This window comes from Cibotium barometz, chromosome 11, assembly GCF_041138505.1.
Source record: "Cibotium barometz isolate CiBa-2024 chromosome 11, ASM4113850v1, whole genome shotgun sequence".
Lineage (NCBI taxonomy): Eukaryota > Viridiplantae > Streptophyta > Polypodiopsida > Cyatheales > Cibotiaceae > Cibotium > Cibotium barometz.
In genome coordinates this window covers 14,060,324-14,085,441 of record NC_141056.1, presented here as the reverse complement: position 1 = coordinate 14,085,441, position 25,118 = coordinate 14,060,324, and the positions used below count along the sequence as shown (strand labels likewise).

The following is a 25,118-nucleotide window of genomic DNA, read 5'->3' as shown; positions in this document are numbered from 1 at the left end:
CCATGTATGCTGATCAGTTGAAGTGTTGCCCTGTCCTTAGATCAAATATCTCCGCCATGGGGCTGTCTAGAATGGAGAGGCCGTAGAAGCGAGGTAGGCGCCTCTGATGCCGAGCAATAATGGCTCTGATCTGGCGATGGTGAGGATGCCGTGGTCGGGATCCTGGTGGGCGTGGCCGACGAGCACGACATAAGATGACTGCTTTATCAGTGGTGACTCCCTGGGAGCGTGGTCGGTGCCCTGATGGCCCAATGGAGAGAGAGAGAGAGAGAGAGAGAGAGAGCGCTATATTTGATATGCAGATAAACTGTTTTGATGTTTTATTGATTGTTTTTTGGATCATTGAATGCAGTGTGTTGTTGTCCATTCTGGCTCCGCAGTTGCCTCTTCCACCTGGTATAGATGCTCACAAAGGTGTGACAGATAAAGCAGATGAAAACATACCCCTGCTACCAACCCAGCAGGTCACAGATGGTTGTCTCACCAAGTTAATGTGTGGTGGCATGCCAAAGCTTTTGGTTACTGAGGAAGAAACTGCTGCGAAACTGGATCTTTCGCCTACTGATAACCTTGAAGACCCTAGTTTCTTTTTTGTTCCTGCAGAGCTGAAACTAGTGAACTGGAAATTTTTATCAAGCCCTCCCCCAGATACTCAAGATTTCGGCCAGTTTGCCTTAAAAGGAGAGCCAAAGACTTCTGGAGTGGACACAAGGGATACTGGAGCAGGTGAAATCTTTACCATGGATATGCAGGAGGAGGACCCGTTTCTGAATCTTCATGTAGATTATCTACAGCTTGTCAACTTTCAGGACCGGGAGCTTAGAGCTGCAGAGTTTGTTCGGTTTGCTGCAGAGTTGCATTCACAAGAAGATGGGGCTGGGGCTTGGGACAACCGCCAAGCTGCAATCGATTGTCTCCTCCTGGCAGCTGAATGCCATCTGAATCCTTTCTTTATGCTTCATTCAATAGACTATCAGCAAATCATTGATAAATCTAGGAAGAATGGTGCTTCAATCGAAGAGAAGCTGAACTTGGATAGGGGTAACCGAAGGGAAACTGGATTAAACTGGCTGTTTTGCCTTGAAGAAGAGCGGGATAAGGCGGTTATTCTGATTCTTTTAAAGGCTGCAGAGTGGGATACCGAGGCCATGGAAAATGTCTATGAAGATTTGCAGATTTCTGAAGATTCAGTTTTGGGTCGATGCAGCAGCATGTCTGGAAATGCTGGCATTGCTATAGAAAACAGCATGATTGATGCAACTACTCTTGTGCGAAAACATCAAAACCTGCTCTCAAGTTTTCTGATTGTGCAGCTGCAAAGAGAACGGGATAACATGTATGAAACCCTCTTGCAAGGGCTTCTTTTCTTGCTGCATTCTGCCACAGAGTTGTCATGTTCTCCAGAGCATGTTGTGGACGTAATTTTGAGAACTGCAAAACGGCTTAATGTCTCACTGCTTTCTAAACCTAAGCAGCAAAAAGGGAAGCGATCTAACATGGTATCAGTCACATCCCTTTCCCTTTACAGGCAATGGGCGTTGTTGTGCAGATTGGTGGCTGCTGCAAGTGGTGGTGAATCAGTAGAGGATGATGAAGAGTTTGGGTTTTCAGAATTCGTGTACCACAAAGAGTTGGTTCCAGCATCTGCTTGGATGGCTAAAATAGCAGAGTTTTCATCATCACCGCTTCCTCTTGTTCGGTTTATTGGATGGAAGGGGTTGGCTTATTATGCCAAGTCTCAAAAGAAAACAGGGCTTGTTCTTGCTTCTGATCTTCAGCAGTTGTCTTTCTTATTGTCAGTTTTTGCTGATGATCTGATGTGCTCAGGGATCCCAGAAGAAAAAGGGAACACGGAAGCATTTGATCTCCGACAACAAGATCTGAAGCATTCTTCTGAAAGCATTCAGGAACAGTTGAGCAGTTTGAGTCCGGATCCAAAGGATCAATGCAGTCCTGGGGATGCTGCTAATTTTTTATATCCAGAATTGGATCTTGTTTGTCCCAGTTTGAGAAAACAGTTCAGTTCAAGCGCTCAAGTAATACTTGATGCAGTGTGCTTGCAGTTGAGAGGTGTCCCAGTAACAGCCCTTCCTGATATCTTAAGCTGGTTTTCAGAGCTCTGTTGTCACCCTTATGTTCTAGAGAAGAAAATGAGTCCACAATCATGTACAAAGATCAAGGGGTATGCTGCTGCAAATGTCAGGTTTATCATACTTCGGCTATTGGAGGTTATACTCGTAGAACACATGGAAGCTATAGTACCAGAGCTTCCAAGGGTGCTTGGTGTCATCCTATCCTTATGTCAGAGCTCTTATTGCGATGTTTCTCTGCTTGATTCAGTGCTCAAAGCTCTCAAACCGATCATGTCCTATGGAATAGCATCGGCAGCTTCTGCGGAACTTCAAATAGAGGATGACCCTGCCACCTTGACCTTTGAATCATTGTGCTTTGATTCTCTAATGGAAAGACTGAGGAGTGGACCAGACACAAGGAGTGAAACCACAGGGCAAACGTCGCAGGGGGCATTTCTTCTTTTCCTCTCTGGGGTCGTTCTCTCCGATCTCTCAGTTGTAAGGAGACTGGAGCTTATGCACCTGTTGATGAAGTGGGCAAACTTTACCAGCTACAGTGGAACCACTTCTTATTACAACTATATATGTGCATTTCAAAAGGTTTTTGAAGCCTGTCAATGGTTGCTTGAGAAGTCTCTGGATCAGAGAGGCCTCTCCATGGAAAAGGTAGCAGTAGCAGTAGGATCAAAAAAGTTAGTGGAGGAAGAAATCAATATGGTGTCAGAGATGTCTAACTTGGATCGTGCTAATGGTGATTTAACACAAGACTCAAACTCATTGGAGGTTGAGGAGTTGCACGTGGAAGAGATTCTTTTAGACAGTGCGCAACACAAGGCCAAAAGGTCAGCAGCTGATGAAAGCTATGGTTTATCACCCAGAAAAGTAGACCTTCTATTGTTTTCAAACACATCCGACCTACAGGAGTTTGAGAAATGCATGGAGAGTCTGGTGTTTGCCCTTGGGGCTCCCTTGGAAACAGTGTGGAAATTGCACCCTCAACTTGCAGAAAAGCTCACTAAAACAGCAGTGCATTGCCTCATGGCATTGAGTTTACTAACAAATGCCTGCTGTGGCGGGTCTCCTTCAATGCAAAAGAATGCACAGCACATCGGTGAAATGAGTCAATCTGTCACAAGAGGAAGACAGCGGACCCTTGGTTTTTATGGAGCTGCTCTTGATGCAGTCAGTCAGGCCATATTGACATTCCAGCAGTCTCATTGTTGGCAAGTTGGAGCTTGCACAATGGATTTTCTTCTGTCACAACCAGCAGCTTCGGAGTTCTTTGAAATCCTTCCATCAGTGTCTTCTGCCTTGCAATTCCAATGCACTCATGCGCCAAGGGTCTCCTGGAGGCAATGGACAATGAAGTGGCTATCAAAACTAATTACCAGAATATCTCTTGATGATTCAAATGTTCCAAGTGCTCCTCTGACAGATCTTTTCAGGGTCCTTCTGGAAAATAGAGAACCGGAACAAAGAGCAGGGGCACTTCAACAGCTAGAAAAGCTAGCAGAGGTGGAGGAGGTAGGCAGAGGTTCATTGGAAGCAGTCAGCTCATCAGGTGTCATGTGGAAACAAGAAACCCTGTGGCCATGTAGAGAAATGATGACCAAGATTGAGTTCTTCTCAGGAATAGTGGCTGCAACATGGGATAGTGTATCTTCGCTGGCAGCTCGTGACCCGTCTGTGAGAATTAGGAGACAGGCTATTGAGCTGTTGATAAAGTTTGTACCCTTAGCACAACCACACCATTTGCAGAGACTGCTTAGCTCGGTGAATGCTTTTCTCCCAGGCTTAGCAAAGGCTACCTACACGATGAGTGATGCTCCTGTTACCAGGTTGTCACTAGCACTTCTCTGTCGGGCTTGCTTGTATTCTACAGCAAAGGAGATTGACATGATCCCTTCTCATGTCTGGAGCAGCTTGGAAGTTCTATCCAAACAAAGGCCTGGTATGCAAGACTGTTTTTGTCTCTTGTCAGTCTTTTCTTTTTCCTCCGTCTTCTGCTTCTCAAGCATCCCCTCATAATCATAGATAACTCGGCAACATCTCATTATTGTTGGATGCACCATCACCCACGTGGTAGTGGACTCCTTGGTTAATCCCATAGGTTTGGTGTGTGCTGGATTCCTGGCGTATAAAGGGTGAGGAGGCAAGGGGCCTTGGGTATCACGGGTGCACACCTTTTGGGGTTACCCTTGGCGCTAGGTGGAGGGGGACTGGGGACCCCCTCCACGTGGACCCTCTCTGTTGCCATCATGGTATCAGAGCCAAGTTTGGGCGCTGCTTGTGTGGGGTCTCTCCTTCTGCTGCACGGTCCTGCTGCTGTAGGAGATTCTGGCCGTTACTTGGGGCCGCTTTTGGTGCCTCCTGTTCAAAGGGGGTGGCGTTTGCAGGCTGGCTCCTCCTATTGAAGGGGGGGCAGTCACGTGTCTGTTGTTGGTGATCGTCCAATGTTAACAAATGGTCTCCCTTCTGTTCTCAGCAAAATGTACTCGTCGGGTTTCGCTTGAGGGGGGTGTGACCGTCACCTTTTCTGGCTGAAACGTGGCAGTGAACTCCTTGGTTCCTGGTGTATATAGTGTGAAGAGGCAAGGGGCCTTGGGTATGGTTAATCCCATAGGCTTGGTTCCTAGTGTATATAGGGTGAAGAGAAAAGGGGCCTTGGGTATCCTTTTTGGGGTACCTTTGGCCCTAGGTCAGCTAGGTGGGGGGGGAACCCCTCCACGTGGACCTCCTCTGTCAATTATCATGAAACATAATGTAATGATAACTCGGCAACATCTAGTATAATATGTCATGAGTATTGTAGTTTCTCCTTCTACACCGAAAGCCTCCAAGGTGGCCCACCTATCATCCTCCAAGAAGGTTTGACATACCAATGTCTACCGCTCTGTCAAATGCATTTGAGAGGATGTAGCTAAACAGGCATTCACTAAACAAAGTTTTTGAGGTCTCCAAGATAGGATGTAACTATACAGGCACTCATGAAATGGCATGCCTGCCTTTTACAGGAGTCCTATCAATGCTCCACCCTTGTCATCATGTTGCCTCCTCTTTATGAGGAGAGACATTTAAAAAGCGAGGAGGCCAAACATCTCACTACATGGGATAATTTGGTGATTGGAGATAGTATGACAGGTAAAGGAAGGTTTAGCCATTTAGGTTAACAGTAGAATCATTGTACAAGTACTGGATTTGCAAAAGCCATGGAGTTTTGTGCAAGTTTTGCAGCGCCCGGGTGCTAGTCTGTAGTAAAACAGAGCATCCAGGCTATGGAGGCTTGAAGATATCCATGGTGGTATGTGTAGAGGATAGAGAAAGTTTCAAGGAGAGAGATAATGAACCTTCTGGTTGCACAAGTGAAGAGAGAAAGAGATGTGTCCACAACCAAGAGAGAAAAGAAAGAAAGTAAACTGAAAATACATATAAGCATGCCAGACAAAAAGAGATGACAAATCTGCACAGTACACCACACTAGGGGCCAGAAGATAAGCTGATCACTCACCCCCCCCCCCCCCCTCCCCCCCCCTTATGGTTAGATTACCAAAAAGGAGTCTGCTTCCAATTACAACTTCACGGGTGCCCAGGGATTCTCCACTGGCTAGCACCTGTCTCTTCCATTACAATATGAAAGCAAAACAAATACATATGCAGAGTTTTGCTGAAAATCCTCAGCATTAAAGGCACTTCCGGCATCAAGCACATGTAGGACAACTATGGACAGCCCATAGCACTCCCACATCAGCCCGGAACAACCTTGTGTCTTCACTTTCCTCCTGTCTGGCTCACAGGGCAAGTCGACCAGCCATGGAAGGCTGTTTACAGCAGTGAACCAGCCCTCAGCAGCCACAGAAAGATGCGACCAGCAGCAGTACACAAACCTGCAAGCTCTAGGTCGAAAGGAAATTTGTCCAGATGGTCACGACCAGCTTCTCTTCTCTGTTTTTATCCCCTGTCCAGCCTCTGTTCGGGTTGTAAAACCAGCCGGCTAGCAGTAGAAGACACACAGAAAGAGTTGGCCAGCTTCTCCCATGCACCCGATGAACTTCAGTCGCAATGGATGGCTGTAGAAGCTTGCCAACAGGCTGAAAACCAGCCGACCAGCCCTCATGCACCACTGAAAAGCATGCGCCCCCCTCCAATTTGGAGTTTTTCTCAATAATAGAGGCTCCCCGCCGGAAATAGCTCACTCATGTGCTTTTAGGTCTAGCAAGAGGCGCCTACTTAAAGAAGGCCCAATTATTGTCTAGTGTCCAGCTTTTGGTCGCCACGTGTATTAAATAAGTCCTGCTCAATGTGTACTCACTTATAAGTTGTCTGGTCACTTATAAGTGAGTGTGAACCGGCAGCAATAATTATTAGCATGTGAACTCATAAAGCTGTAAATTGAGTTTTTGGGGATACTTACCACCTGCAAAACACATGTAGACCACCTGTCAGTCCCAAACAGGTGTGCACATACACATCCACAGGGTGCCCAGGCGTCCCCGGCCCCATGGACAACGCAGGCAGAAATCTCAGGCATTGTCCAAGCAAACAAGACAAGTCATCCAAAGATAAAATCAAAGTCATGCACACACATAAGTGCAGTTAGACTGGAAGAAACACCCATCTGCTCAGTTGTATCCGATAAAATGTCGAGGGCTCATGATCCTTCCGGAACCTTCCTAGAACATAAATACAAAAGATCTCCAAGATAGCCAGTCCCAAGGAATTACATCATGTCAGGTCCCATGAGCCATACATGTACACCATGTCAAGCCCCACAAGCCACACATGTACTATCATGTTAGGCTACACCAGCCATACATGTACTGTCATGTCAGGCTCCATATGCCACACAGACACACCATGTCAGGCTACACCAGCCATACATGTATGTCGTGTCAGGCTCCACATGCCACACATGAACAGTAGAAAAATAGAAGCTGTAACGAATTTTGTGACAGCCAGATTGGCCTATGAGACAAATTTGTATACAACAAGTCCATGTCCTGAGTATCATGGAAAGAAAAACTCAAATCATTTGATTGATTGACTATGTAGAAGCTTACACCAAGTACATGCTTTTGTTTGCTGTAAGCCTTATCTTTTGACTCAAGGGAATCATACACACATACTAGACAAGTGACACATCTTATCCACATCTAAGGGCGGGTTCACACACAATAATACACTTGGTCCTTTTAGGGGCTGTTCACACATAGACACAAGTGGGCGGGGGTACTCGTACACGATGGTTACACACACAAAGACTCTGATACCCAACAATTCCCCCTTTGGAGCGATGGTGGAGTGACTTGAGACAACCTTCAATATCTAGAGTGATTTGGGCTCAACACTGCACTTTAATGCTCCATCTAAGACATGTTCCCTGCTATAGACTTAGAGGCTAGTAAGCGTGGTTTCAGAGGCCAGTGAGCTGGGCTCAACAAGCATGGCTTAGAGGCTCAACAAGCTTGGACGCGTAAAGACTTAGTTAGAGGTCTAGCAAACATGCGCGAAAAGAGCTTGACCACTCACGAGTTTCACTTACATCAGTCTTTTAGAAAATCAACCCCCCCTTGACCTAAACAGGGGTAAGTTGAAGTATGGGAGAGTTTTATAACACAAGGTGGAACAAACACAAAAACTGACATACATGACGAACACTTATTACAAATCTTTTTTCGGGGGACAACCCGGGCGGAGAACCCATGACACTCACACATAAACACAAGAAATGGAAGTTTTAGAAACTTTCGAAGCTGGTAAAGAGTTGATGAAGATGATGTTTACGATGGCTTCGCCAAGCAATTGATGCTTGGCCAATCATTTTAGGCCCGAGGGCCAGGGCAGTGACTCAAGGGAATCACACACATACTAGACAAGTGACACATGGCACACTTATCTTATCCATCCCTAAGGGCGGGTTCACACACACTAGCACACTTAGCCCTTTTAGGGGCTGTTCACACAGACACAAGTGGTTACACAAACAGGCACGATGGGCACACACAGAGACTCCAAAATACCCAACATAGTCAGCAGTATATTGCAGGTAGTTTGTATCAATTTTGTTGTCTTGTCATGGGAGATGGTGCCAATGGTTTGTGGCCATAAAGGGGCCTATTTTTAGGTGATGAATTGGGGCATGCAGGGCTGACCTCAATTTGGCCAAAGTGCCTTTTAAGAAGGCTCCCACCACCCCTCAATTTGCCAAGTCATCCTTCTTTGTGCATTGTGGCACAGCCAAAGCCCCCCTTGTTCTTCAGCATCACAACCCCTGTAAGAGCAGTTCGTTGGCCATTTAAGCTTCTTTATGAAGTGCACAGGGTGGATCTGCAAGCCCTCTGTTGCATAACTAGATACACCACATGAGTTTGGGCTGAAACGCATGCCAGATTTATCTAGTCAAATCCAGGTTGCCTCCCTGCTTGTGCTTCCTTGCCCCTCACTCCTGTGCATCTGTCAACATTTCACTCAGACTATAGACCATGCGCTCACAAGCAGGTATCCCTTAGCCAGCTCTGTTGGTCCATCAGATCCATCATAGCTCGTGTCCAGCATTTGCACTCCAGGTCGAGTTGGTTGTCCCCTTACTTTCAGTGCCCACTCATTCATCCTTCATGCTCATGTTATCATGTCGTGTGTTGTGAGCTCATGTGGGGAGGCTCCAGGAATCGATCTCTTTCTGAATGCTTATACAAAAAAGTTGAGCTTTTAAAGTCTTGTCACCAAGGTTTACCTTCCACAACAGGTGTGGGGACCTGTATCTAATGAATACTCTTCCTGACATTGCAATGGTCAAGGATGTTGCTTTGAAAGCATATCGGATGGTGAAAAACTGCCTGATTTGCTTGTGTGGTGCTGCATTGGGCTGTCAGCATGGCTTTGAGGTCACACATCACTCGTCCTCCCGTGATTGCTCCTTCTTTCCTGTCAGTAGTTAGTGTCATTCATGGGCGTTTTCTTCCCCTCGGGTCTTCAGTAGCCTCATTCAGTATAGGGACTTCCAGGATACTTTCTCTTCCTTTCTTCTCTGGCACTCTTTTCTCTGCTCCCTGGAGTTTCTGTAGGGCGGTGTTCTGTGAAGACATTAGTGGTTTGTTTGGCAGTTTGAGCTCTCATCACCCTTGGTCTTCGCTTTTCTGTGGCTTTCTTTCCTGCTGCTACCCCAGCACTGTGGTACGACTCGGCTGCTTGCTCCAGTTCGGGCTTGATGTGGTAGGCAATGAGGTAGGCGGAGTTAAATGTCAGTATCTGCTGGTCCCGTTCTATCTTCTCAAACAGGGCCTCATAGTAAACACAGCTCATCATGGACAAACTACAAACTTGTCCAGTTCTTTTATAATAAATGGGCTGCCAGCATGGGTTGGCAGGTGCTTGCGTAGCGCTCCATCAGTCTGCCAGCATAGCTTGACTGGTACATGAATGGTGCTCATTGGCTGCCAGTGTGGGCCATTGCATCGAGGCTGCTTACATGGTGCTCTAAAGGGCTTCCAGCATAGCTTCTCATCTTCCTATGTGGGGCTCTGCTAGCTTGGCTTCTCAGCTGCATATGTGGCTCCCCATCGGGCTGCTAGTGTGTGTTTGCAGGTGCTTGTGCAGTGCTCTGTCAGGCAGCCAGAATGGCTCCTTGTCTGGTTATTGAAAAGTAGCATTTAATTTCAATAGACTGCTTTCACATCAATGCATGCATGGCCTTCTATCATGAGTCAGTCAAGCAGACTCCTGCATTAGGCACGTGAAGGGGCATCTATGTGTGCGCATGTCCATTCATGTATATGTATGGAGAGGCTATAGTTGAGTGCATGCACATTGCATGGCAACGAGGACCTACTTACAAACATTGAGTAATGCACCATTTTGCAGGAAGCATTTTGGCTGAGGCAGAGCGTGCAGCGTGTGCAGCTCTGTTGCAGTTGAGAGAACAGGGTGAAGATGCAAAGCAGGTTCATGATTGGTTTAATGTGTTGTGTTGAATCATACAAAATCTTTCACAGTGCACTGTAGGTTATGCTCCTTTGGTTTGCTGCAGTGGATTCAGGAAGCATTATCAAGAAAGACAGAGAGTCAACCACAAGCAAGCATGCATTTTGCAAATGTCCAGGAGTCCGTGTTGGAGGTATCTAAGATTCTATGTTACTTGACTGACCTGTTTATTTGGTTGATGAAAGAGATTGTATCAGTTGGTTCTTTTTGGTTTGCAGTGGTGGTTCATTTTGGTCTGAGATAAGATCATGAATTGGAGTGTCCGATGCCCTTTTGCTAACCTAGAAACACTGACACTATGCTCAGCCTTGTGAAATTTGCAAAACTGTATTTGATGTAATTACATACCTGCATGTATATATACACATACATATTTGCATACACACATGCATGCATGCACACATACATAAATGTACAACCATGTATACATACATATGTACACGCATACAGTCATGCATACATGTATTCAGTCATGCACACATGTATTCAGGGATACATGCATACGTACATAAACACACATACGTATGCAAGTACAATATATATGTACATCCTTGCATAAATACACATACATACATACATATGGGTGGATGGGGGTTTTTGTGGGTGCGTGCGTGCGTGCGTGTGTGTGTGTGTATGTGAGAGAGAGAGAGAGAAAGAGAGAGAGAGAGAGAGAAGAAAAGAAAGAAAGATACTTTAAGTGTCTACTAAAGACCCAACGGGCCTATGAGACCAAAGTGGTACAATAATGTCCATGGCATATCTCATCATGGAATGGAAAATAAAACAGAATGAAAACATAAAGATAGCTATCTCACTAGGGTGATACAAAACTGTCCATGGAAACTCGTCATGGAATACTAAGAACATAAAAACATGGGAGCAACATCAGCTCCGAGTAGATGGTATACCACTCTCCAAAATGTCAAGAAAGAAAGAAAGCTGTATTAACGTCTACTAGAGGCCGAACTCGACCTATGAGACAAATTAATGTACAACTGTCAATGTCCTCTGGATGTCCAGAAAAAAAGGACAAAATAAACATGATATAAACTATGAAAGTACTGAGCTAGTGGGGGGGCTGTGATGGATGGAGCACTACTGCTAAAGGCTCAGTATGCAACCTATATGCGTAGGGTATACAAGAATGCAATGCACATCTGTCTAGCTCCAACCAGTACCATAATGGGGGTGTAATATGCGATACATAGGCGATGGCGAGGCAAAAATCCCTTGGAGCATGATCTCCGGGTGTGAGTGTAAGTGAGCTAGCCGCTTCTGGATATGGTGCTGATGTTGAGCCCATATCTCTGTAATCTCCCTCTGATGTAGTCTGGGAGTCTGATAGCCTGGTGCTCTCGGTCTCCGTCTGGCTCCGCAGCTCGTTGAAGTGTAACCCCCTCCTGTGTCAGGGTAGGCACTGGGATAGATCTTTGGAAGAAATCAGTGAGCTGGAGCTGTCGCCCACCTCTCCCTGTGGTATGAGTCCGTAGCAGTGCCTCTCTGTGGCGCTGTGTCTCTAGCAAGAATTGGCCAAATCTACGCTGGTCTGCGGATTCCATGATCTGGCGGAGTGAGGGATGTCCACTGAAGATGGTGTATCTCTCTCTAATGTCACTATATGCTCTGCATCTGCATACATAATGCTCCTCACTCTCAACCTCCTCCTGGCATAATCTGCATATCCTCTCTGCTCTGGGGATCCGTGCTGCCCTACCTGCCTCAATCTCAAGCTGGTATGATGACACTCTGAGCTGGCCAATCGCCACTCGGGCACTGTGAGGCATGTACACATCCATATATCCGGGTTGCTGAATAAATCCATCGTGTGAGATGCTCATAAAACAATCTCTGTAGTATAGCATCTTCGTAGGCAGGGGCTGGTGGGGTGTGATCCATGTCCGCCTCATATAGCGCTGCAATAGGTCCTGTCGCATAACTCTGTTCCTCTCATTGTGTGAGAGCTGCATATGTGGAGCATTAAGATCATACTGAAGAGGTGGTAAGTGATCTATGTCCCACCCACACTGGGTCAATAGCTGTATCATCTATGCATACCATGATCCTGTGTCACCAGGCTTAGCTAACTGTATGGATGCCTCAAAAGCTCTACGTGACAATCTGTCCGGAGCCATGGCTCGCACTTGATGAATAAAGCAGACCACCTGGAAGAGAGCCTCTACTAGCATGGGTGGTGCAACAAACTCTGCTCTGACAATGTCATGTGGTACAGATGGTTTGCTGCGAATCATCCGTGAGAGCATCAGAACCTGGGGTCTCTCGATCTGTGTCCAAGAGGAGGCCGAGAGTCCGGGTGCCCATACTGCCGCTGCGTACATCAGTGCGGGTGTGACTAGAGTGTCGAATAGCCACCCCTTCGTGTGGGGCTCCTGAAAGTGTGCCTAGTGGCACTGTCGCTCAAGCATGGCTAGGGCAGCATATCCTCGTGTCAATCTATCTCTGGTTGCTCGTGCCATAGAGAAGCGCCCTGCTGTACTAGTAAATGTAATCCCCAGGTATACATATGAGTCCAGCACCTCAACCTGGCCTCCTGCAAGAGTGAAGATCGCCTGTCGTCAGATCTGCCCTGAGAGAGAGAGAAAGAAAGAAAGAAAGAAAACTATATTAACGTCCTTTAGAACATCTGACCTATAGGACTAATCAGATACATCCATGTGATTACATTCCACTTCGGGGGCAACAAAATGAAAATAAAGATAAAACTAAAAATAGTTCAAATTCCCTACATGACGTAGGAGAATCCTAGATAACATGAAGGATTTCTCTAGCAGCTACTCTTCATTACTACCATGTTTGATTGTCCTGAAATCTGCAATAACAGCTCTACCTCTACGGTAGACTGCCCATTTTCCTTGTTTCCTTGCTTCATATACTTTATTGAGTTCTTGTTTCCTGTTTTTTAGTTGTGTGCCTGTGAGTTCATCCGCCATCCACACCTTCGTTCCCTTAAGTGACCTTGTTTGCTTCATGACTTTAATTTTGTCCTTCATATCTGCGTATCTCAAAACCACATGTTTTCCTTTGATTGCCACTGAGGGATCTCCAATGTCGATGAAAGGGATAGCTCTGCACAGCTTTCTTTGTAGAATCTCCCATTCCGGGACATAAGTATCATTCGCAATCTCCTCGTCCGAGAGAGAGAGAGAGAGAGAGAGAGAGAAATGAAATGATATATTAACGTCCTCAAAAGGCCAAAATGACCTATGAGACCAAGAAGGTTACAATTGGTGGATCTGATACAATGTCTGTGTAAGAAAAGTTAAAACAACTAAACAACTAACTGAAACTGAAATTGAAACAACAACTATGAGGAAAAGTAAGGTACTAGGAGCTCCTAATGGATAACATCTGGGAAGGAAAACTCTAGCAACAAAGGTAAGCATCATATACATCACTATCCAAAGATGTCTATCCAAAGATGTCTCTCATCGATCGATGGTGGATATCCTCAATGGCCTCCATGGTGAGTACTGTGACTGGACGTCTCCCATGCCGTGCTAGTATGGTCCTGATCCTCTGTTGTAGTCTCTGCCGATGTCGAGATGGGCCTCTCATCTTGGGGCGCCTGGACCACCCCAGCTCTATAGCCCGATCAATAAGTGTACCTTTGGTGCGGCTATACTCTGGGGCTAGCTGCAATGCCTGCTGGCGTGACTACTCAATCTTTGATCAAAAGAAGTCTGTAATCTGCCTTTGTAGGTGTCTCTCCCTCTCTGATCCCCTCCCTCTGAAGAGACCCTGTCTATGTCTACGCAGCTCCAACAAGTATAATTCGAGGCATCTCTGATCCTGGTATCTCATGACTCTGGAAAGTGGTCCAAAACCCTCTCTAAACAGGTAGTGAAAACGGCCTCGTATCGCATAATATACTGGATAGTGACATATGTAATGTAACTCTGTCTCTGGCTCCATCTGGCACAATTGACAAATCCTGGCCTCAGCTGGTACTCCTCTGAATCTGCCAGTCTCAATCTCTAGCTGGTGTGAGGATGTGCGCATCTAACCAATAGCACATCGTACCCCATGAGAAAGATGAGTATCCATGTAGCTGGGTCTAATCACAAACCCATCCTCCGTGAGCTGGAAAAGATGATCTCTATAGAAAGCCATCTTCATACCAAGCTCATGTGTCGGCTGTATCCATGTCCTCCTAGTGTCCAGCTGAGTCAAGTCTTGCCTGATAAGTCTGGTAATCTCTTCCCGTGTGAGAGAGAGGGAGGGTGCATCCAGGGAGTACTGAAATGGAGGTAGCCTGTCCATACTAAAGCCATGCAGCTGGAACCAAGCTGTCATCTGTGCATACCAACATGATCCGTCTCCCTGTGATGCCAACTGTTGTGAAAACTCCAGGGCTAAGCGAGCATATCTGTCTCTAGGGAGAGCCCAAGTGCTATGTATAAAGGAGACTGATCGAGAGAGAGAGAGAGAGAGAGAGAGAGAGAGAGAGAGAGAGAGAGAGAGAGAGAGAGAGAGAAAGATTTTATTAATGTCTTCCAAAAGACCAAACTCGGCCTATGAGACAAATCGGAGTACCTGTATGGGGTATCCTCTGTCATCCCAACAAAATGAAAAAGTACTGAATAAAAAAGCTGAATCTGGGTGTGCAGGGGATGGAGCTCTACTACTAGGAGAATGCAAAGCTATATGCATGGAGTATACAATCATGATATGCAACCTAGCTAGCTCCATCCTGTACCATACTGGGGGTATAAAATGGTATACATCAGTGAAGGGGGTGTCCACAGCTCCCTGAAGAACATGCCTGGGTGTGCTCTGAAGCGAGCCAGTCGCTCCGCACTCTCTCTGAGAGAGAGAGAGAGAGATTAAGTATCTACTAAAGACCGAATGGGCCTATTTTCCAAAGTGGTACAATAATGGGCCAGTTGATATTGTGCTTATTCTTTCTATCTATATTGGTGCATTTACCGTGTCAACTACTTATTTGCTGTACTAATTCTTTCTATTTACTAATTCCCTTAGTGCTAGGCTTCATTATGGCTGAGTCTGCCTTGCATCTCCGGAGGTTTGACAGAAACTCAGTACGAAGGGCTTTGTGTGAATATATGCTCGTGTGTGTGTGTGTGTGTGAGAGAGAGAGAGAGAGAGAGAGAGAGAGAGAGAGAGAGAGAGAGAGAATTTTTTGATATAGAGTTCTACACCCACTATTGGACACTGATGATGTTAGTGGGGATGTCGTAGTATCTAGCATAGTTGTTATGAGGCGTGCCTCTAACAGTTCGAGGCGTACGACTGCCTGATCGAGGCGTCCACAATAAAATATATATATATATATATTTTGATGGTTTGAGTCTTTAGACGGGGGCTTTAAGGGCCCAAGGCAGCCCCTCTCACACACACATTGGTTCTCACAGCATGGCCTAGACATGGATCATCTACTACCATTCTAGTATGACAGGGATGCACCACATATCCGTCTCTCTCATAGTGAGAGGAACAGAGTATTGAGACAGGACCTATGGCAGCTCTATACACGAGAGACATGGATATCGCCTACACAGCCTCTTCCACCGAAGATGCTATACTACAGAGATCACTTCATGAGTATCACTGATGATGGATTTATAGAGAGGCCTAGATACATGGAGGGCTTTTTACCACACGGCTCCCGAGTAGCTATTGGTCAGCTTAGAGTCTCATCACATCGATTGGAGATCGAGACTGGCAGAGCAGCATGGATCCCCCGAGAGGAGAGGGTATGCAGATTGTGTAGAGAGGAGGTGGAGAGTGAGGAGCATTATGTATGCAGATGCAGAACATGTACAGCCATCAGAGAGAGAGATCCCATTTTATTCAGAGAGCCACATTCCCTACGCCAGATCTTTGAGGCAGCAGACCAGCGCATATTGGGGAGATTCATTCTCGACATACAGCGTCACAGAGAGACATCTGTAGAAAATATGAAAGCAAGAGCAAAACTAGAAATGAAACAAGAACAAATGAAAGACAAAGAGTTACCTTGAGATGAGTGTAGACAAGACACAAGATTGATACATTCATTGATGTGACACCTACAATTTATAGGTGAGAAGTACAAGATTGAGTAGACTCACTTATGGGATAAATGTAGAGGTGCCACATGGCACTAGACTCAAGACACAAAGACTGAAACTAGACTAGAGAAATAGTACACCTAGTGTGCACTTATTTCCAACACCCTCCTTAAGTGGACACTAGGAGGAAGACAAAAGACAAGACTATAACATGACAAAAGATAAGACCAAGACAGAGAGACTAGACAAGGATTGAGAGACAAGCTAGAAGACAAGATGGACAAGACTAGAAGACAGACATAAAGACTGATAGACTGAGAGACAAGACATGAGAGACAAAAGATCCTGAGACACCCCTCCTCAAGTGATATCCTCATATGGGTCCACAAGGATAGGGACAAGATGGATCTAAAACAAGACACAGTCAGATTTGATAGACAGATAGACAGACAGACAAGACTAGATAGACAGAAGACTGACTGTAGACAAACAGATGGACCTTGAAGACATCCCCTCCTCAAGGGCAATCTCTGCCTCTTGGGTAGGGACAAGAGAGAGGTCAAAAAGCATAATGAGTAAGACACTAGAACCCCTTGACCTACATCATCGGTGGTCAAAGTGGTAGACAAGAAAAGGTGAAGTAATCAGAAAGCCCACTCCTCATCATGTGAGGAATGAACAGCAAGATCTGCTGATGTAGATGCTGCAGCAACATGGGCTGAGGTAGATGCAGGGGCTGATGTAGAGGTTTTAGAGTAGCAGTCCTTCTCCCGGTGATTATCACGGCCACAAATGGTGCATGGATGAGCCTTGAAGCAGTCCTTCTCCATATGATTAGTTTTCCCACAATGGGTGCAAGGCTCTCTTACCTTAGAATCTCCTTTCTTTGCTAAAAATGCAGTGTCAGTTACCTTTTGTTGTTTTGTTCTTTCCTCTTCTTGGAGAGCATTGATGATACCTTCAAGAGTAGGATTATTGTGATACTTGAAGGTAGTGACAAGAGTAGCATAGGTGTCAGGTAAGCTTTTGAGAAGCACAGCAATAGCAATATCTTCGGAGATGGGGGACTTCACTGATGCAAGCTGAACCATAAGACTGCGAAAATAATTGACATGAGAGGCTATAGTAGCTCCCTCCTGCATATATAGATCAAAGAATGAGATCATAAGTGCAATCTTAGAGTTTTTAGAACGGGGTCCAAAAAGGGTATCCAAAGTGATCCATGCTCGAGAAGCAGACTGTATGTCGGAGATGTGATGAATGTAATCATCTCCAAGACCGAGCAGGATGATAGCATAGGCTTTGTCATTCTTGGCAGTGGGAGCATAAGTGATAACTTGCTCAATGTCGGAATCTTCGGGAGCAGCATGGTGAACAACGTCCCAAAGACCTTCTTTCATAAGATGGCACTTGATTTTGATTTGCCACCAAGTATGAAAGTTGGAGCCATTGAATTTGTCGATAGACATGAGAGAATGAGTAGAAGAGGTCATGTGGGAAGGTCTTACCTCTTGCTAAAATGCAAGGGCAGTGTCTATTCCCTTACAAGATTGCAGAAATGAATGAAAGAAGAGATCCAAACTGTTTTTAGAAGCCGGCTCTCTCACCACTTGTCAAGGCCATAGCATGTGACAGCCCATCGAAGCATGAGGAACTAGCAGTTTGCAGATATGAGGATAAGAAAAGGACTGACCAGCAAACTGAAGGAGACAATGCACAGTACCTTGTAGATTCTTCAAGAGGAAGCGATGGTAGAACTGAACTGCCTTTAGATGATGCGTAGCCTATAGATGAAGAAACACCACCTCCAGCAGATAGACGTAGGCTGCTGCAGAGGTGTAATACAGCTCCTGTGAATAAGCAGTACAAGTGCTGCTCATCCAGAGAGGGAGGCCGACAGTAGCTGCAGGTATGGAGTGATGCGCAACCTGTAGAGGATGAAGCGCAGGCAGCAGCAACTGGAAAACAGGCCGGCGCAAGACAGCAAAAAACTGGCGCAGAAAGTTCAGGCCGGCGCAGCCTGTGCAGAATGTGTATAGGCTGGTCCTACAAGCTGAGCGCAGCTAGGGAGATGGTGGCCTGAAGCTATGGCGGGTAACACAGGGCAGGAGCAGCATGCTCTGATACCATGTAGAAAATATGAAAGCAAGAGCAAAACTAGAAATGAAACAAGAACAAATGAAAGACAAAGAGTTACCTTGAGATGAGTGTAGACAAGACACAAGATTGATACATTCATTGATGTGACACCTACAATTTATAGGTGAGAAGTACAAGATTGAGTAGACTCACTTATGGGATAAATGTAGAGGTGCCACATGGCACTAGACTCAAGACACAAAGACTGAAACTAGACTAAAAATAGTACACCTAGTGTGCACTTATTTCCAACACATCATTACAGGCTCAGACAGCTCCAGAGGGGGGACGACAGACACAGATTACTACATTTTTTCAGAGATCCACCCCACTCCCAGCCCCTACATAGCAAGGAATTACTCTCCAGAGAGCAGAGACACTCAGAGCCCGCAGGAGACAGAGGACACCTGGCTTTCGGACACCATGCCTATACCCGAGAGAGAGATGACCAGGCATGTTCTTCAGGGAGCTGTGGACACCCCCTTCATTGATGTATACCATTTTATACCCCCAGTATGGTACAGGATGGAGCTAGCTAGGTTGCATATCATGATTGTATACTCCATGCATATAGCTTTGCATTCTCCTAGTAGTAGAGCTCCATCCCTTTCCCCACGCATTGTACTTATTGCACACCTAGATTCAGCTTTTAGTTCAGTACTTTTTCATTTTGTTGGGATGACAGAGGATACCCCACACAGGTACACTGATTTGTCTCATAGGCCGAGTTCGGTCTTTTGGAAGACGTTAATAAAATCTTTCTTTCTTTCTTTTCTTTCTCCCTCATTCTCTCCCTCCCTGCCTTAAGCCTTCCTCAAGACCCAAAGTTCAAAGTTCAAACTTCAAACACACTAGGATGATGATGTTTTTTATACCCACTTTTGGAGCTCTCTCTATTCTCTCTACCGGTTCATTTCATTTTACTTTGTACCCTTGAATCTTGATGATGTATCCAGATGATGAGGATGGACTGTTTTGGTCTCCTAGGTCATTTTGGCCTTTTGCAGACGTTTAATACAGCTTTCTTTCTTTCACACACACTCTCTCTCTCCCTCTCTCATACACACCCTCTCCTCTCCCTCCCTCCCTCAAGGCTCATACATACACACTCGAGTCTCTCTCCCTCTCTCTCAACTTTCACTATATATATTAAATCTATCTATCACTATATATATATATATATATATATGCCTCTAACACGCCTCTAACGTCTCTAAAAAATACGAGTCTTTCGAGGCGTGTACCATACCCGCCTCGTACCAAATGCCTTTGACGCTTCTAACAACCTTGGTATCTAGTCCATACTATGCATAATGGAGTTGATAGTTATATAGTCTTGTGGGTTAACTACCTTGAGTATATAATATGCACGTTCCTAAAAGGTGAATTTGGGCTTGTTCTTGGATTCATCTAGGTATATATTTAAATAATGTCCATGGCATATCTCATCATGGAATGGAAAATAAAATAGGAACAAAACATAAACATAGCTATCTCATTGAGGTGATACAAAACTGTCCATGGAAACTCATCATGGAATACTAGGAACATAGAAACATAAGATGAGCATCAGCTCCAGTAGATGGTATACCACTCTCCAAAATATCAAGCATGGGGCTAATGAGCATTCGCATATATGCTATGAGTAGTGCCACATGTAAACATGGGCTAACCAAGGACACACTTCTCTCTTTGGGTTTTTCCTCTTGGGTATTAGGTGTGAAAGGACACCACATTTATTGAATTTTGATATTGTGGAGTCAACCCCAAGCTCCACACATTGTATGCGATCATCTTTGTGTGAGCATCAATCATCATCTCTCTTGAGTGTTCTTGCTGCTGTTCATTCTCTGTGTCTCTGTCTGTGTGCAGCCCTAACCCTAACAGTGGTATCAGAGCAGGGTTGCCCCGTTCTACACGCCTGTTCGTGGAGTTCCCGTTGCCCACTGTTTTGTGCGCTTCCATCTGGCTACGAGCGTGCCTCTCTGTCGCACTCCGTTCCATCCGGCGACTGTCCGTTTCTGTCACGTGCAAGCTCCGCCAGTTAGCCGCTCAACTCGGTGCTCGCCGCTGTAACATGCAGCGAAAGTATTCGTAATTAAGGATCTTGTCACACAAATTCTCACACCGCCTTCTATATCCTCAGTGTCGCGAGTTTAGCAATCCACTTTTATGACTTCAAACATTAAGTGATTTGAAAGAGAGAGATAGAAACTGTACACCGTATGGGGTCCCGAATTACCCACCACTGAAGGGCCCCCTATCCCGTTACCGGAATAGTATTTGCTTTATTACTTTGAAGAGACGGACTGTGACAATAAGCCGAACGCAAGATCTCTGAGGACCAAAAGGGGGGCTGAACTGTACATGGCTGTCGAAGCACCAACGATGACCAATCTTGAGCCTATGCACTCTTCCCAATGGAATGAGGAAAGGCTGTGAATCTAAGGCTGAGGTAGGGGCTGATTGGGACTGTTTCTAGGCTGTGAATGACTGCTGAATTTTACCTTCGCCAAAGTGCTGTAGCAAAACGATGAAGACAAGAATGCTGAATATTGCTCCTATGCAGAAAACGGAAGGTGAACTGAAGGCTGAATGCTGTATGCTGAAGCGTTTAGGTTGATGAAGGCTGAATGCTCATGCGTTAATGCTCCTGGGTGCTGATGGATGAAACGCTGAGGGCTGAAGGGCTGAATGCTTCAATCTCTTATGCTCCTTGGGCTGAAGGCTTCAATCATTGAAGGGTTGATGGCTGAATTATGATTGAATCTTGCAAAAGCATGCCTGTTTATATGAACAAGGAGCTGGTCAGCTGGCATTTAATGCTGGCTGACTGTAGCATTTAATGCTGGCTGACTGTAGCATAAAAAGCTACACGACTTGTTCATGTAAATACTAATTTTAAATGCTGTAAATTATGGAAAAAATGCCAGATAAATGCTAATAAATATTCTAAAAATACTAGATGTTATTTGAAGGCTTCTACAGTGATCTATATGCAATGGATAAATGATATGCAATATGCGGAGTGCTTTCTAATGCAAACCCTAAGGTTTCTACTGACTCTACATGCATGAATGAATCTATTCAAGTGGGTTAAGGGACTTGACTGGATGAGTGACTTGCTATGGTTGAGGAACGACCTATGTAGCTCATGCCTGACGACGTACGACAAATATCATCCTAAAGGGTGCTAACACCTTACAATGTTGCACTGATGATGATGAGCCATCTTGTCACCATGCGCTATAGTGCAGAGTGCATGTGACATTCCCTCCTACTTAGCTTGGCGGTAGGCTCATGGCTTCCAAGTAGACCGCCAACAATTAGTGGTACTCTTGAAAGAACTCCTCGTCTAATCAAACGGCTTCGCGGGTACCTCGATCTCGGAACTTCGTATAGAACTGACGTATTGGTGAACCGGAACCATGCTTCCAACGATGAAGAAGGATCTGCTCAGGTCAATAACTTCTGCTTCGTGTACCACGTCTGGCTGCTCTTCATCTGAAACATCAAACACTTTTGGTCCAACATACGGTTTTAGCCAAGAAACATGGAAAACATCATGCATTGTCCAACTATTAGGCAACTTCAACTTTATGGAGACATCACTAATCTTTTCAACCATTGGAAAAGGTCCAAAACTACGGAAAGAAAGCTTGGGACAACGTTTGCTCACTTGTTTCAATCTGTGTTCCATGATGCGCAGATAGATCCAATCCCCTTCCTTGAAGTGGACATCTCGTCTAGACTTATTTGTGGCTGTCTGCTATAAGCTTCTTGTGCTTTGGTCAAGCGGTCCTTAACTGACTCAATGATTTCGGAAAATGCTTCCGTCGTTTTGTTAGCCTCAAGAGATGGAGACACTAATCTTTGCAAAAGAGAAGAGAAACGGTGACCAAAGGCTGCTTCATACAGAGTCCGTTTGACACTGGATGAATGTGTATCGTTCAAGATGGCTTGGACCAATGGAAGATAATGTTCCCATTTGGACTACTGGTCATGACAATATGACTTGAGAACATCAAAGGCCAAGTGGTTATAGATTTCTTCTGGCTGTCTGTCTGGGGATGGAATGCACTAGACAACTGTAACTTAGTTTCAAAGTTTTCAAATAATGCCCTCCAAAAATACGAGGTAACCTTGGAATCTCTGTTTGAGGTGATGGTGCTAGGCAAACCACAAATGGGGTTCCAATGTTTGAGAAAAAGACGAGCTACGTCCTCAGCTGTGGCCGTATGCTTGCATGGGATAAGCATGCTGAATTTACTGAAGTGGTCAACAATGGTAAAACAGTGAGTGTTACGGGATCCGGTGGATGCTAGTAGAGGCCCTATAAAGTCCGTAGATATGTCGATGAAAGGTTTGTCGGGGATAGGCAAAGGTTGAAGTAACCCAGTCTTCTTTGTATATGGAACCTTAACTTTTTGACAAATCTTACAGGCTTGTACATGTGAATATACATCACGCCTCATTTTTGGCCAGTAAAAGGACCGTTCTAATTTCTCGAGGGTACTGTTGATACCTCTATGTGCTCCAACTAAGGAGTCATGGGCATAATGAAGAAGAGCTGATCGCTTTTCCCGAATGACACAGAGGCGGTTCTTGAAGAACAACCAACCGTTCTGCACTGAATAATGGCTAGGCTTAGAAGTGAGAGCCAAATTGTATTGAGTACCAAACTCAGGGGAGTCGAAATATTGGTCTTTCATGCTATCTAAGTCCTTCCTCATGATTTCGAGAATGGTAGACTCCTGCACTGCCTAGATGCTGGCCTTTCGACTGAGAGCATTTACAACTGGGTTATGCTTACCAAGGATATACTCGATCATTCCTCCAAATTGTTGGAAGAGTTGACTCCATCTGGCTTGCCGATCACTCCACTGGCACTTGGCATGGTTTGAAGCCACTTAAGTGTTGAGTGGCCTGTTTTGACTGTGAAGACTTGTCCATAAAGGAAAGGCTTTCAATGTTTGAGCGTTGTGGTCACACCCAAAAGCTCTTTGTCATAAACCGAATAATTATTTTCGGCGACATCCAACTTTTTACTATAGTAGACCACATGTCTATTGTCCTACTGGAGAACTGCACCTATGGCTACATTGCTTGCATCAGTAATGACCTCAAAAGTTTCATCCCAAGATGCTAACTTCAAAACAGGCGCTTCCGAGGCAGCTTTCTGGAGTGCACAAAATGCATCAAGCGCCTTGCCTGTGACTGAGACTTTTTGTTTACGAGTCTTCACCCCCTTGAGCAAGTTGGTGAGAGGTGCTGCCAAGTTGGAAAACTGGTGAACATGGGTGCTGTAGGCTTGACAAATACCTACGAAAGAACGGATCTCTTGGGTGGTCTGAGAGATGTCCCAATCCAATATCTCTTGAACCGTTGAGGGGTCCAATCGAATCCCATCAAAACCGATGATATAACCCAAGTATCGAACCTCTTTAACGCCAAAGATAGCCTTTTTGATGTTTATGTAGAGTCCATTATCTCAAAAAAGTTTCAAGACTTTCTCCACATATTTCTCATGCTGTTCCATAGTGGTTGAGAATACAACTATGTCATCAAGAAAGATGAAGACACACTTACCAATGACTGCGAAAATCCTAGACATCATTTTATTGAAGGTTGCGGGTGCATTGGTAAGCCCAAGAGGCATGACCACGAACTCGTAGTAGTGACCACGCTCTGTCCGGAAAGCTGTTTTTGGAATGTCAGCTTTGAAAATGCGGACCTGAAAAAATCATAGTAAGCGGCGAGCTCCCCGAACCCTCTTTCGCTCCCTTCCGCCTTTGATTCTTCCTCCGCCTCTGTTTCTCTGCCTTTGCTTCCTTCCTTCATCGCTGCGCCCCTCTTTCCTCTTTCGTCCTCCTGCCTCCTTTGCTGCCTGAATGGCTCCCCTCCGCCTCCGCCTCTGTTCCTTTGCCTTCACTTCCTTCCTCCTTCGCTGCCCCCTCCTTCCTCCATCGTTTCCCTCCTTCGCTGCGCCCATCCGCTTCTCTTCTTGCTTCGCCCCCCATCCTCCTCCGCCTCCCCTCCTTGCCTTTGCCCGCCCTTTTTCGCCTTTCCCTTCACTCTGTCCGCCCGTGCCCCTGCCCGCCCTTCTCTTCCCTCTGCGCAGCACTGTTGTGCTGCCCGTCCGCGGCCCCTCTTTGCCCTTTCTAGCCTTTTCCCCTTGCTTCCCTTTCTTTTTTTCTTTTCCCTTTTCCACCCTCCTTTCCTTTCCTCCGCCTCAACACCTCCCCCTTGGTTCGAATTGCTTCTCATCCGGGTTTAAGTCGGCCTTATTCCTCGGCCTTTTTCCTCGATTAGCATCATGGCTAATCATTCTCCCTCGGCCAGGCGAACCATTGTATTTTCCGAAGCCGAGCTCGCGGTCCTCTACGCCGAAATAGAAAAAGACTCCAAAACGACCCTCATTGCCAGAATCTTTGGATCTCACCCGTCCTGTCTCCAGGCTCGGGATTGGGTCCTGGCGGCTCTGCCCTCCGACCTCGCTCTACACTTTCGAGATGTCAGGTTGCTTGGAAGAGGTTTCTTCCAAGTGGATTTTGATTCTGAGGACGCAGCCTCAGAGGTTTTGAAGGGCAGCCCTTTGCCATTGGGCCCGAGGAAGATATTCTTTCTTCCCTACTCCAGCTATTTTGACCCTGTTGAGGAAGACCGGAACCGTTTCCCGATTACTCTCAGATTCCTAGGTCTTCCTCACGCATATTGGCTTATGTTAGAGGCCATCGGGTCTGCCTTTGGGCTTGTTCTTCAAGTGCCCCCCCTTCACGCCTTGCCGACATCTTCTGCCTAGTCACTGCCTCGGCAGATGCTCTCCCCAGGGTCATGGTTCCTGCTCGTGACATTGAGCTCTTTGAGGACTATGTTTTGCTTCTAGGTCCTTGTGGCCCTT

The 25,118-nt window shown here is 45.7% G+C and overlaps 1 protein-coding gene and 1 pseudogene across 10 annotated transcripts in view; one reads left to right on the top strand and one right to left on the bottom strand.

Moving 5' to 3' along the window:
* LOC147633792 (uncharacterized) overlaps positions 1–25,118 on the top strand; it is a 145,849-nt gene that overhangs the window by 64,719 nt on the left and 56,012 nt on the right. For all 10 annotated transcript variants that reach the window (XR_015266926.1, XR_015266928.1, XR_015266929.1 and 7 more), the window contains exons 17-19: positions 353–4,023; positions 9,930–10,009; positions 10,096–10,182. Coding sequence is in view for 6 of the 10 variants with exons in the window: in XM_086804841.1 (XP_086660967.1) it covers positions 353–4,023; positions 9,930–10,009; positions 10,096–10,182 (3,838 nt within the window). In the remaining 4 variants the exon portion in view is untranslated. The remainder of the gene's footprint in view (positions 1–352; positions 4,024–9,929; positions 10,010–10,095; positions 10,183–25,118) is intronic.
* LOC147633794 (uncharacterized) lies at positions 10,195–12,618 on the bottom strand (annotated as a pseudogene).